Consider the following 15435-nt stretch of genomic DNA (forward strand, 5'->3'; position numbering starts at 1 on the left):
GTGCACACCAATCGCTCAACGAAATGTCAAAGTTGTTTGTGAGACTTTAACGCAAATATCACTATAATATTAAATAATGCTTATAATATTAATATTAATGCAATAATGCATATTAGTAGTTTTCCCACACATTATTCTAATCTATTTAATGCTCCCAAATAATTATTTTGTGTCTTTCTCTTACCCACAAATTAAAAAAGGTGGCCTATCATTTAAAGTTTTTGTTCTTGTGAGGGAGGAGGAGAGAGTTGAGAGGGCAGTATGGATGAAGCTCCTCTCTGCATTCCCTTGCCCTTTGCCCAAAGGATTAGGGTTAGGGTTAAGCATTACTGCTGCCATTAGAAAAAAAAAATAAATAAAAAATCGACAAATGGTGCCATGTTACTGACATACCATAGCACTGGAAACTTAAAATCAGTGTCCATTACTTATTGATTTTGGACCACTGCAAACATCAACAACAATTCTAAAGGTATTATAATACCACTCGGAGTTAATATTATTGTTGTTGTTTAAATTTAGTTTTGCATTCAAGGTCATTTTTTGTGCAGGTGGAACTAAAGCAATAGCCTTGATCGCACATGAAAATGACTTTATATCAAGATTTTTGTAGACGTTACAGTTCAGAGAAATGTCACCAGGCATAGTGACCCCCTGCAAGCATGCCAGATGCCACCAACTTCTGTTACAAACAAGACAAAGTGGACACAGTAAGATGGAATTAAAACCTACAGTTTTGTTTTAAATCAAGAAAATGCACTTTTTAGATCAACTCATGTTTGTGTTCAGCGGTTTTGTGGTTGCACGCTCCCCTTCAAGTTATCATCAAGTACACAACGTTCTAAAACGTAATGAAGCTGTTGGCGATTACTGACTCCGGAGTCCCGTTAAATCCACTCCAGATCTTGAATGTGACTCGCGAGTCTGTTGGGCTGCACTGAAGGGAAGGCACGCGAGTGTGTGAGAAGCACATACATACACAGACACACACACACACACACGCGCACACGCGCACACGCCCACACGCACACACAGTGGGGAGGAACTACAGCCTTTGCCAATGAGTCCACAAAGGGAGAGAGTCAGAGTATGGACAAGAAGTGCATGATGTGACGTGATCTGTGTGTGTTCGCACATTGTGTTGTTGTCTGTGTGACATTGGCTCAAGTGTTTGGGTGAAGATGTTTGAATGTTTGTTTGCCTACTTTATTTGTACCCAAGAGGTGGATGACTGGTGGATATGCTGGGCAACTTTTTGCAGCCATCTCTCTGGTGTACCCTGAATGACTTGTTTCATAGGCACTGGGTGAGTGTGATTGGTGAATAGGTCCAAGTATGTTTTCAGCTTGACTGACAAAATGTGCATTAATAGCTTACTGGAGTGTGTGACATTTGTAAATGAAAGACTGCATGTAAGTGCTATATCTGAAATGCCTGGCATGTTCTTGCCACTGCGTTTGTGGTTCTATGTGTGTGCCAGGTAGTGTATGCATGTGTGTGTTGGGGCAATGTACCGGCGTTCACCTTGTGCCAGAGGAAGGGTTCATTTTGACTTCAGTGAGGAAGTCATCAGGAAACTACATGCCGCCAACCATGGCCACATTAACAGGTTAGGATGCATCTTTGTTATCCGTCAAATGTAAAACTACCGTTGCTGCATTGTTCTTACGGTCCTTACTTATCCGGATTTGGTGTCAGTTTTGTGCTTACACTGGTTATTTCCATGCACACTTGTCTTACAGTATTTCAGGTTTCTGCTTGCTTCACACACTGGATCCATTTATATATATATATATATATATATATATATATATATATATATATATATATATATATATATATATATATATATATATATATATATATATATATATATATATATCTAGGTGATTTTATTTTAACTTTTATTTCATGTAATTTTCTAATTGTCTCTACTTTTTTAATATTCTTTCTATAACTGTTGAAATAGATCTGTTTGTCTCTGCGCTGGTGACTAAGTTGGCAGAGTGCACGTTCCACAAGTAAATAGAACTCGGTGAACTGAGGTTTTTTTTTTTATAAAATTCAAACTGAACTCATTTTTGTATTTTTAACGATTTATAAAATTCAAAATTAATCTCTAAAGTTAAGTCTTTAACTTTGACAGCCCTAATATTTAAATACATACATATACTATAGCAGATGGGAGTCAAGCATTTTCTTATCATGACAGTCATTGGCACATTCATGTTACATAACATGATCATGATAAAGATTGAAGGTAAGCCAAGTTAATGTTTTTCATGGCAATGAGAAACTACTACTGGTGTATTTTTACAATTTATGACTCACTTGATGGTATTTGGCTATTATGAAAAGAAAACATGTATAGGAATGTAATTCTTCATACATAGGCATTAATCCATGCATTGAGGGTACTGTTGCATGTGTTGAATAAAGAGTCTTAAGGAAGTTCTGAATGTAAATAGCTTAGTTTGGTCCTCTAGCTGTCTTTGTTGTCCTTTGTTTGAACAGATCGTGGTTGTCCTTGTCTTCTCAGGGTGCACATTGGTGTCTGTTTCTTCACAACATCAGCACAACATCTTATCTGTCCTAGCAGCAGTCTCTCGTTGGGGCTGATGGCTCATACGTTGCGCCCGTTACTCTGTAAACATCAGTAGCGTTGTCTGTTATTTCGCAAAATCACACGTGAGACCAGCTGTCTCTAAGCTTAGCTTGGCATGTGCAATATATTGGAATCGATAAGATATCACCATTGCGAAATAAATGAATAAGAAAATAACTATATTAAAAAAATGATACAAGTGACTCACTCTTTTCACTGAATTACTCATCTACCCCCCCATAAGTATTTGGACAGTGAATTTTTATTGTTGTAGCTTATATATGGCAAAAATGGTTGCGTAATAATAATTGTAAAAATAATTAACATCAGCAAGGTAAACATACAGGACTGAAATAATGCAAAGGGACGAGTACAAAAATGAAGACTAAAATGCAACAAAGTCGTATAAAACACAAACATACAAAAATAAAATCAATTAACCAAATACAAGTTACTATAACCAGAAAAAATATAAATCATAAGCTTGTCTAAAAACGGGTATTTTAAGTGATGATTTTGAATGCTGACTTTGGGCACCATCAAATACAATATAAGATGTGGTGTGGACAAGAAGTGAATGCTGTAGTTTCTTGTGTGAGCTGATCTTGACAAAATTTGAGTTGTTTTGGGCCATTTGCAAATTAAGGATAGGTTTATTTGGTAAATCAGTGAGTGCTGAAGTAATCAAGACAGGATGTGACATGAATTGAAGTAGCACCATGGTTAGGTGTGTGGAATGGAAAAAGACGGAGATGTTGTGGAGGTGAAACCATGTAATGAAAAAAATGACTCAAATGAAGTGCTATTGAGTGGCACTTAATCAGTCAGGAACAGGAAGCTGGAAGATAACTATCTAGATGAAAAAAAATATTTTAGAGCAAGAGGAAGACATTTTTTCCACTGTTCATTTTGAGCAAGGTAATCGCATTATCTGTATTCAGTCTATGATGGTAGCACAATGGCCGTGGATTGTATGGATAGACAAAGTTGTGTGAAAAATACTGCAGAAAAGAAGGATGTACATTTTGAACAGAATAAGCTCAAGGACTGAGCTTTGGGGAACAACGGATGAATGGGAAGTAGATTTAAAATAAATCAATGACGTGATTGAAATGTGTACTGATGTAGTGTTCCTAAACCAAAGGTACCAGACAAAGGGCCAATTAGTATAGGATGTCAGAGCTAGATTAAAAACAAAAAAATATTCTTTTTTATTTGAAATAAGGAAAATATGTCCAAATCAATAATGTACATAACTAACCTCCACAACCATTTCCCAAACTATGTCCTGAATTAGGAAAATGTGTATAGTTCCTAGATTATAAAATTTTGGGAAAATGTCACACTTAAACTGCGCAATCACTGTATGTCCTGTAGCAGATCTGACAAGAACTCATGTGTTCTCTATTTTGTACAAAATGCATTCATGACAATATTTAATCAATATCTGGAGGCAAATAAGTCGCTTTGCCAATAATAAAGAAAAGATCAGTGTCCAAGCTTTGCAGTGACATTTGTCGGTTTTAAGCACATTGAATATGCCCTTTTAAAAGTTTAATTGCTCATCAGCAGTGGTGGTCAGCGATCACAACTTTCATTCATCCACTTGTTGCACTTTTTTTTTAATTTATAATTACAGTAAGTCACATACTAGATTGTCCAAATTTCATTCGCTTAAAATGTATCTACTTTGCAGGGAGTTATTCTCAAATGTCCAAATTTCATTCGCTTAAAATGTATCTAGTTTGCAGGGAGTTATTCTCAAATGATACATATTTTTCTGAAACCTCAAAAAGTTCAGTCAGTGCTTGATTGTTTTATTTTGAAACATTTTCTACTGGCATATACTGTAAATGCAAACTCTTATGACTTGACTTAATATAAATTGAAAACGTCTGGTCTATTGATCTGTTGTGACAGTTGTTTGTGTTTTTTTTCTCTTGCCTGCATATGTTTTTTTTTCTTTGCAACTGTAAACACTCTGTTTGATTTTATAATGGCAAGGTGTTGAAGTGTAATTAAGACGAGACATAGGGATATATATATATATATATATATATATATATATATATATATATATATATATATATATATATATATATATATATATATATATATATATATATATGGATTTTTTTTCTGGTTTTAGGCAGAAAAAAGACCGTAGTTGCAACTTTAAGTGGTCACTAGACCAAAAAACAATCCATCTTAGTCCCCGCTGCAGGCAAAACCACCTCCAAATATCTTCCATATCTGCTTGAGACTGCAAAGAATAACTACTAAAACCTAAACTGATCCTGATGCTACATTTTGGCTTCATTTTTCAATTCATGCTAAATAGCTTTTCAAATCTGTCCCATTTTTTTTCAGGCGAAGTCCTTTTTACGTTGCATGCTGGCATAACTGTTTGGGAGTTTCTTTGTTAGCATTGTTTGCACTATGTTTGCATTATAAAAGATGGTGTACAGTATGTTTGTGGTTAAGAATCTGATTTCAGAATATCTGTGTGAAATCCAAATTGGCTCCCGAGCCATAAAGTTATTTTCGTCTGAGAACTAATGAGCCCTGCTATTGACTGTTGATTGGATGATGCGACCCACCCAAGCATGAAACGTATAAAGTGTAAATGATTCGAAAAAGCTAAAAGACAATTCCTTGTTTCAATCCAGCAAAGTAACCTATTTTATCCCCAACTTTTTTGTCTGTGTTTGACACATGGGTCTTTCCATGCTAACCTCAGGTGTCATCGATGCCATCTCAAAGGGATACTTTGCGAACACATAGGCACACATTTACACAGTCAACATGCCTTAGGCACTGCTCCATCATTATCACACCTCCTGTCCAGTTCTGCTTTGCGTTTCCTACAATTGTGAACTATGTAAGCTGCAAATAATATAACAATCTGTAAATGAGCACATCTGTTGGGTTAATTTGACGGTAATGCACATGCACTGAATAATGACTTGGCACAAATTCTGATTGTTAGTGACCTGGTTTCTATTAATAACTCTAGTGGCATTCAGTTGGAGCCTGGACTATTCTCATTTTATTTGATTGGTGCTTACAAAAGAATTCTTTTTTGTGGTTTCATTTTCGATAGAAAACACTGATATCATTCGATGGGATTTATTTGGTTTACTTGTATGGAGTGCAATGATCATTTACTGGCAGGTGGACCCAAATACAGTGTAATAAAGACCACATTATACAGTTTCCGTAAGAAGGGGCCATTCAGTTTTTTGGGATGACGATAATGGCAGAAAAAAAATGGAATAAATGAAGGGAACATGATTACTATACAGGCCTGTTCTAAAACTAGCGAGTGATGGGACACGAACGTGCTAATAAGAGTTAAAATAGAACCATGTTGAAGGGTTACTTTACTTATTTAGCCATTTTCAGCAGCAACTATATATTTTATCTTTAATTAATTTGAAAAGCTTTTTTTTTCAATGTACAGGGCTCAGGTAACGAACAATCACAGCTCACCTGCTTTCTGGGTTTTAACCTAGCACATTTGATTAGTTTGTGAATATACAGTAACCGTTGTTTTTTTGGATCATGTATACATTCGATGTCAGTCGCCACATGTGCCAAAATGTAATTGCCTTTGTGGAATAAACAATTTTGACTGAGCTATGTCATTCGAACGTACTGTAATGCCTTTCAAATGTACTGCAAAGTAATTCCAATATTTTGATAATTGTTCGGATGCATCTGGTAAACTTGTTCAAACATATTTGTGTGTTCTTCAAACAAAGAAGAATACTTGGACTGTAGAGCGCAGAGGAGTTGTGGATAAGCTAGGCTGCATCGTACTGACTTGAGTAATGTTGAGTTTACCTCATTTACTGTAATTATACAAGAGCTCTCAGTATGTTACAGAGAAGCACTACACCTATGTAAACCAGCACAATCATAGATATGTTCTATGATTTGTCTGGCAGTGGCAAGTAAAACTAAATTGTCTTTACCGAAACAAACAAACAAAGGGAGTTTCCTAATTAGGGTCCAATCGATGCCGCTGTTGGGTTCAGAGGGAGAAGTAACAGCCAAAAAAAAACAAAAAACTTTTATTAGTGCATTTTCTTTGTAACTCTTTCACTGCGCACTTTGCATTGTGCAATATCAGTGTAATTAAGTCATTCAAAAAGAAAGCAGCAGTTTGGTTTACGTTTCTGTAATCAGAATTGAACATTGCAAAATTTCCCCTACTCCCAGAAAAAAAAACTATGACAGAACTTTCATGAAACTTTGAACCTCTTCTTGACCGCGCATTGGGTCAGCTAAACTGTCCTAGACGTCATACTGCACACAGACAGCCCTTGTGACCCTCTGTTAAAAAGAAATGTTACTGCATTACGGTAGTCAATGTGCGACACTCAACAGTGTTTTTCCATAGATGAACTTTATGAGAAAGCATGCGCGAGTAATATGAGTAAGAATGAGTTCCCAGACAAATACACCCTATTACACAGAAAAGCCTCTTTGTTCCCAAGAGCTGTCTCTGTGCTGTTATTCCAAGACTAAATGCTTGGATATCCTTCTTTTGTCTGGTTAAGCACACTACGGTGCAAACACAGCCACAAGATCAATGATTTTTTTCCCCCCTACATTTACGGAACAACCACAAAGTTATTCTATAACATTTTAGGTTAAAGATTGTGCTCAGGCCTTGAGCTAAATGACTATGTTGTTATTTGACATGATTCAGTTTATGAAATCTCTCAATCGAGGCCCATGATATGAATTTGCTTAAAGTGCTCTCCATGTTCGTTTATTTTCTGGGGTGACTTTATTAATCATATTTTCTTGCGAGAGCCCGAAGAAAACTGCCATGAGTCACAAGTGAAGGCTTGTACACAAGCTTTAACACTTGTCTTCCTTTCACACAGATTCCACCATTTTCAAAGGTTCCCATTCTCAATTTAGCCATCTTTTTGGAGCCTATATACTGCCGTGTTTTTGACAACATGAATGTTTCATGCATGAATGAGTACCTAAGGATTTGCAAGTGAGTGATGTTTGAATGTGGTCTGCATGTGATTGTCTGACATTAAAACAGGAGCTTGACCTGAAGGCACAGGCAGTCAAGCTTCAGTGGTGGGTGCAAAATGCAGGCATGCATGTGTGAACATGAACTATATAGTGCTCACGCATTTCTGTAGATGTTTTGTACTTGCTCTGTAATGACCAGTCCGGCAGGGACCAAACAAATCAAACCTGCGCACCTTCTTTCGCTTCTTGGCAAAGCAGTATGCTGGCCACGCTTGCTATAAAATTGGAGTTGGGCAAATATCAGTAAAATACATGCATTTGTCCTGTGAGGAGGAGAGTGTGGATCCTGGAGCAAACAGGACTTGGAAAAGCTTGACTTGATGTTCTGACAGTGTCATTGAAAACCTTACTTTAATTACTTCATACATCAAACCTCAATCCAATGTAGGGCTGTCACTTTTGAATCTTTTAAAAATCGATTAGCCTATTGATTATTCCATAAAATAATTGAGTAATGCCTCTACACAACACATTTTCTAAAAATAATGTAAGGTTGAAAGTGAGTAAATTTTATTTTATAATCTATTGGAATTTCATCATTTATTATCTTGATACATATGATTTTTTTGCGGGGGGGCAACCAATTAGCAATCGCAATTAACATTAGCATGCTAGTGATTGCCATTTAAGATGATCAATCATAAACTAACATTCACACATTAAAAATATTACATGTACATCACACATGTAATTCTGTTCCTAACGTCCCAAACATGTGAGGTTTCAGCAATAATCCCTGAATTAGCTTGAGAGTAGAGCTGCAACTATAAGGTCAATGACTAGTTATTATTATCATTATTATTATTTGTCTTTTTCTTGATGAGCAAACTGCTAATGCTTTGTACTGGACTGCCTCCTACTGGTTAAAATTTGAACACCTAAAAACTGAGCTACTGTACACTGAAAAAAAAGCTTAGCTTAACTTTAAAATATTTAAGTAAACCGTCACAGCCAATATTCAGGCTTTGATCAATTTTGCCATTTATCCCAACCTGTTTAAAAACACCAAGTTTTGCGACAAGAACTGCAAATATGAAAGTGAGTTCATTGCCACAAAACTGTGTTACAGCATTAATGAGGAAAATATGTTTTTTTTTCTTCCTGAACATACTAGCCTCAATCTCACTAATGCCCATCAGTGATGGAGCAGGGTGCACATTAGCATGTCAGCGCGCGCCCCCCTTACCAGGTCAACTCGTGCATTTGTGTATGTCTATAAATGAGAGTGCGTGTGTGTATTTTTTCAGGGAACGTTGGTAGTACTCAATGCATTTTTGCTCCGTTTGAATGTTGTCTTCTGTTAAGCTTCAATGCGAAAAGGTCGAGGTAGATGAAACAATCTGAATCAGTGTACCGTTATGTGTGCAGTTTTGATGTGGAGAATGGCCCTTCAGCCAGCTGCAGTCCTCTGGACCCACAGGCCTCGCCTGGCTCTGGACTTGTCCTTCACACTAACTTCCCAGGTCACAGCCAACGCAGAGAGTCCTTTTTGTATCGCTCGGACAGCGACTATGATCTGTCACCCAAGTCCATGTCACGGAACTCCTCCATTGCCTCTGAGCTGTGAGTAAGAATTGCACACTGCCGAGACACATCCTAGCCACACCTGCGCGATTGAAAACTACAGTGAATAATGGTCACATACTTTTTTCATTATCTTTTTGCACGTTTTTGCACTGTTTCTCTGGATTTCAAATGATGTCTGTAACCCCACTGGACCAGTTATTTCCTCTTGTTATAAAATGCTCTGCCTTTGACATCATTCAAATTAAAGGGAATATACATCTCGTTTTCACTTTTGTCTGTGGATCGTTTCATTTCATACCAATCTAAATCAAATATCAACAACTCCAGTTTTGAGGAAATGTCACACTGTATTAAAACATTCTGTCTGGAAACAAAATTAACCAAACATTTTTCTCTTTTAATACTTTTAATTATCATTATTTGATGAAGCTCTCCTGCAGTTTTTTTTTCCTTATAAGTATAATCATTAGAAAAATGAACATGATGCTTTTCTACATTGACCAGTCTGATGTTGATCCTCTGGTAGCAACTGAGTGGCGATACTTGTGAATATCCCCGCAGTAATAAATTTGTGGCTCCAGACAGCATGACAATAATTTGAAGTGTCTTGCTCTTTCTCTGTTTACCAAAATAGATTAGTCATTGTATAAAATGCCTTACAAGGTTACATACCCCCCAGAGCTGAAGACTCCCATTTTTGACCTTCCTCTCTCACACTTGGGACATTTTAGCTTCTCTCCAATGCTACAATCAGTACTTGCACTATTTGAACACATTTCTTAGTGCACGTTTCTTTCTCCTTCCAGACATGGTGATGACTTGATCGTGACGCCTTTTGCTCAGGTAACGATTTCCCTAATTGTTGTTGAATTTGCAGTGAAATCTGGTACTGTAGAACAGGGGTGCAAGTCCAGACCACGAGAGCCCTTAACCACCTTGTTTTTGATGTAACCATCCTATTAACCACCTGATTCAAGTGGTCAACGTTATTAACAGGTTTTGCGCTGCCAATTTGAAGACAACCCCTGTAGAAACAATGCAGGAAACTAGTGGTTGACCTGTGATTTAGATTTTTGAACAAATTTTCCCACAGGAACTAATTAGACTTCAATTAAGCCCTTTCAGCATCAAATCTTCTGAACAACATTTGTTTGGTGTAAAGACTGTTCACAGAGAATGGAATATAGTCAACTGTGGTTTAATCAAACTTAAAACAAAAATGTCCTCACCATATGACACTTGTTAGCAGAGATGGGAAAATCATGTTCAGAAACTAAAAACCCTGCTAGGCCAAACTGTGGCAGTTTATTTTACTTTCTGAACCTGAATTTTGCATGTCTGCTTAATAGAAACATCCCACCCAGCACCAGAAGTCTTCTGGACGTTGGATTTACTCCATGAATAGTGGTTGAAAACTGGGTTGTGTTTAGCCCTGACTATGTTCCAAATTGAGTCCAAAAATAATTGTGTATAATAGGGTTGTGTTGAGCCTGTCCAGCGAGGTTCAAAATTTGGTCCAAAAATAGTTGTTAAAAACTGGGTTGTGTTTTAATCCATCCGATGTGGTCTGAATTTAGTCCAAAAGTCGCCGTTCTTAATTGGGTTATGTTGTGCCTGTCTATGGTCCAAATTTAATAAAAAAATAGTCATTTCAAAATGGGTTGCTGTAGTTGCCCGGCCAGTGTTGTTCAAGTTTAGTTCATAAGTCGTCCTTTAAAACTTAGGTGTGTTTAGTCTATTGAATGTGGTCGTTTTTTTCTCAGAAGTAATCATTGAAATTTGTATGGTTTTTAGCCTGTCTAAAATAGTTGGAAAAGGTGATGAAGATTTGTTTGACTTAGAGAAGTCAGTGTTTCTTATTTTCGCAAACATTTAATTTGAGGTCAAAGGATGTTAATGCTTGTCATTTGCATTTGTGTTACCAAGAGTTGAATATATGTAATATTTAAAACATGTGTTTTGATTTATGTTGCACTGTTTTTATAGTTTCTAAACAAACTGTGATTTCAGGTTGTGTATAATTTAGTGACAATTCCTTGCATTGCTCACAGAAGCATTCCATATAAAAAGTAAGATTTACTTTGTTTTGAATGTCATGTTCATGACCTTAACAAATAGAATAGAATACAATACACTACAATACAATACAATACAATACAATACAATACAATACAATACAATGCTTTTGTCACTGTAACCAGGTATACAACGAAATTGGGAGCGCTGCTCTAATTGGTGCATATTAATAATATAAACAGCAAATAGAACAAATAATATATAAGTAAATAATAAATCCAATAGAAATCATAGTTTCATAGGAGTGCAATCGTTATTTTCACTGTGGAAGGAAATTCTACTTTCCTTATGGTAAAGAATTCTGTGTAATCAACAGTGTGACCATTGATTAAAAACAATCAGCAAATAAGACCCAATTTACTATTGATTTTAGACGACGATGGAAGGCCCATAATTGGCCAATCAATCAATACTTTATCAATCAGTGAACATCAACCTAGTTTGAATGAAGACTACATGAACAGTGAATTACCCAAACGCCCGGGGCTAAATAAATGCATGAAGAGAAGACTAATGAAAATCTTTATTTTATGTTTCCAGGTCCTGGCAAGCCTTCGAAGTGTGAGGAATAACTTCACTGTATTGACCAATGTCCAGTGTGCCTCCAGCAAGTAAGTTATTCATTTTCTGGCTTATATTACATGCATCACTTAAGTGAGGCAGCATTTCATTTTGAAGACACCTTGAAGGCAACAGTCTCACATGCATTTTTTTGAAGCAAGTCGTTTCATATTACTGTTTTACAGTTAATGTAGATCAGATTAATTTTAATGAAACACAATAGTTTAAGCTTAAAATGTACAGTATTTTTTTTTTTTTTTTTAGTATGCAGCAGTCAGTAGATTCTGTAAAGTTACCACAAGATGGTAGTAACGAGCTTTGCAAAAGTCTGACTTGCTATGGTGTCTCTTAATGCATTTTACATCGCATCACTACACCTTGACGTATCTAGCTGACACTTCAAAATGGGCTTTGGGATGGTGTCCTAGGACAGATCCCTGGGGCACCCAGGAAGTGACAAAAGAAGGCAGATTTGAAGGATTTGAGCTAGATGAACTTATTTATTAATTGATTTCTGTCTTTGTCAACTGTCAATCACTACTGAAGCTCAACTGTCCACTTAAAAATGCAGTAGAGGGCAGGTGTTTTTCCACACAAGGTTCACGTCTGCCTCTGAGTGCCATGCCACCTAAACTGGCGGTAGCAAGTAGTCAATAATGTATCACACCTCAAGGTGGTGCCAAAGGACTAAAAATATTTATGTAGGGCAGCCGTAATACGTTTTTCCGCAGTGTTAGAAAGGATGCTGCTGCAAGTCATACAAACATTAACTCTGCATTCTCTTACTGTGGCCGACCTACATTCATAGACTCTAAGACAATCACTGGAGGTAAAAATAAATAAATACATAAATAAATGCATTAATGTTGTTTTTTTTTTAGATGTTGAGCATGGTTGGTTTTAAACAATATGTTTAGATGAGCCTATTGATTGGACATTTTTCCATATTGTTTTCTGCTCACACGTATATAAAATATCCAAGCCTCTGTAAATGATGTTTTTGTGTCAATTGTGTGAATTCTACTTATATTTCGGGTGCTGTTACTTCCTGATGATTACCAAAGGTGTCTTTGTGTGTGACTCAAATTTGAGTCTTTTGACTTTAATTGAGGTCAACAATTCCAACCAGTATAGGCAGCACATAAATTGGAACACGGTTTGACATTAACAGAGCCCCGTGCCACTCTGCTGTGTCAGGCTAATACCTACTGTGAGACGTTGACCCACCAGGCCGCAAACTCATTCATGAGCTGACTTGTATTTGTTTTTGCTTTACTTCCCTCTGCTGGGTGTTAGCATAATATATTTTTTGCGAAGTTCCAGCCTTCGTTCTGAGATTTAATCACTTAATAGTTACCAATCATTATGAGCCATGATAAATAGCCCAGAAGTGCATTTTCGAATGTTATGAGATGAACAACACATCAAGCGCAGGATGTCGTGATGAGAAAAAGGAAACAGAAATGACTGGCGCATGGTTTATTGGATAAATGGGCAGGAATTAATTTAGCTCATGTTGCTAGCTTTGATTCGCCAAAAGAAGCAGCAGCAACGGTTACGAGACCATGGCATGGTAGTGAGGGACAAGGGTTAGGGCATTAATGAGAACTATTTATAAAAGAACATTATAGAACCAATTATTTTTAAGTTTTGTTTGTAAACATTTGTTGGATTTTAACTTTTATTCAACGTGTTTTTATTTAACCAATATTTTAGAACATTATTTTACTGTATTCAAGCACAGTGTTAATGTTTCAACTACATAATGTTGTCATGTCATACAGTCATAAATACAGTTATGTTCTTGATGAATGCTCCATTGCGCTATTAGTGGTGCAACCCTTACCTATTTATTAGAAAGCTAAAAGTGCATTGAATTGAAACGAATCGGATCATTCTACTCTGAAATCTATTTAGATACCTATCGAATTGTAGTATCGTAATTCCTTAAATATGAGACACACTTTTTTTTCCAAAAATTAAAGGCCAAAAGTCCTATAAACGGTAACTTAAAGATTACATTTTTTTTTTTTATGCAACACCTTAGAGGAAGATTGATCTGTTAGTCCTTATATAAACTGAGTTTTGAACCACAGACGTGCATTTTTCTATCAGCCATATTCTTCCTTACAATAATTACTTGAGCTAGAGGGCGGAAGACAGGTGGAAGTTAGCAGCCAGTGCCTTTTTAAGTTAACAGCAGTTTGTGTTAACTGAGGTTGTTATGGCATTATTTTCGATAAACGAAGTGAGCAGACTGAACCAACGTCTGAGTCCATCCTTGTTGACACACAGATCCATTATTAAAAATGAGAAGATCATGTCAAGGTTGTGATGTCTTTCTGGTTAGGGAACATGGAAAAGTATTCATGGTAAAATGAACTTGAGCTGCATTGCAAGGAAAAGGAAACACAACTGCTTGGATGGAGCATGTTACACTGCTGCTGCGTTCACTGACCACTCACAATCTGGGAAATCAGAAACACACAATTTAAAGAAAGATTTATTCTGTTTTGCTACTGTTTTTCCATTGTTGCCAAAGTTTTGGTCCGTCTACTATATACAGTAACATAGAAAATACCAGAATTTGACCCTAAAATTAATGGTGCATCCTATACACAGGTGCCCCTTGTATTTGGGGATTTACTGTAGTTTTTATTAGTTCATTCATCTTAATCTTAGAAGGAAACCACATTTACAGTTCTGAATTATGGGGTCAAATGACAACAAAGTCTTTGCATTACACCCACTGGACAGTATGAGAACTAATCAAATCATAATTCCACTGAATCATATCAAATCAAATCATTTGAATCATTTCGAACCTATTTTTTGGAAAAAAAATACATTCCTTATTCTGATGTAGCTTTCTCAATATCATCATCATAAATGTAATTATTTTTAATATGAAATGGAGGGAAGTCTGATCTCGAGGTTTTTAACTATCCTTCAAAGATAATGCTTTCCATGGCCTTGGGCTGCTAACTTGAGTTTACATTGCGGCTGATAAAGTAGAACGTCTGAAGTGACATAATAAAGTCGAACGTCTTAAGTGACATAATTCTTCATAGTAAGCAGGTTGACCTTCAGTTTATATTTTTTCACAGCAAATTCATCATAAAATCTGTTGAATGAATGTACAGACTACTTGCCTACGAAGTAAACAAAAGTAAAAAAAAAGTTGCATCTCATTTCATTTGAATAATCTGAAGTAGATTTTCTTGCACATTTTGGTTCTGTTCACACTCATACTACTTAAGGATTGTCCAACTTTAGCAGTTCCGCTGTGTAATACTGCATATTCAACTCAGGGCAGAGCAAAGTTTAGACAAAATATCCATATGTATGTATACAGTGTGTGTATGTATGTGTTTATCCAGCGTTACCCAAAAGGTCAACAGTTTTAAGCAAATCAATATTTTATTCTTCTTAATGTCTTCTTTCAGGAGGTCTCCTGCAGCAGCAAATCAGCCTGCAGTCACCAAAGTGTGCCTCCCCGGTAAGGAGCTCATTTGAAAACTTGAATTGTGTAACATGAACTCCTCTTTATAGACTGGTGTAGTTTTTATTATATACCTTAGATAGGCCTTATAGTTAATGTCCAA

General features: G+C 36.4%; 1 protein-coding gene across 5 annotated transcripts in view; it reads left to right on the plus strand.

The window, feature by feature from the left end:
• pde4ba (phosphodiesterase 4B, cAMP-specific a) overlaps window positions 1–15435 on the plus strand; it is a 118847-nt gene that overhangs the window by 59964 nt on the left and 43448 nt on the right. For 3 of the 5 annotated variants that reach the window (XM_088425176.1, XM_088425181.1, XM_088425177.1), the window contains 4 exons: window positions 9035–9229; window positions 10000–10036; window positions 11810–11880; window positions 15277–15329. In XM_088425176.1, coding sequence (XP_088281302.1) covers window positions 9035–9229; window positions 10000–10036; window positions 11810–11880; window positions 15277–15329 — 356 coding nt within the window. Of the gene's footprint in view, window positions 1–1089; window positions 1307–1480; window positions 1610–9034; window positions 9230–9999; window positions 10037–11809; window positions 11881–15276; window positions 15330–15435 lie in introns of those variants that run through there. The other 2 variants (XM_088425180.1, XM_088425178.1) reach the window with 2 other exon arrangements.

This window comes from Hippichthys cyanospilos, chromosome 10 (assembly GCF_059441005.1).
Source record: "Hippichthys cyanospilos isolate Australia breed blue-spotted pipefish chromosome 10, RoL_Hcya_1.0, whole genome shotgun sequence".
Classification (NCBI taxonomy): domain Eukaryota; kingdom Metazoa; phylum Chordata; class Actinopteri; order Syngnathiformes; family Syngnathidae; genus Hippichthys; species Hippichthys cyanospilos.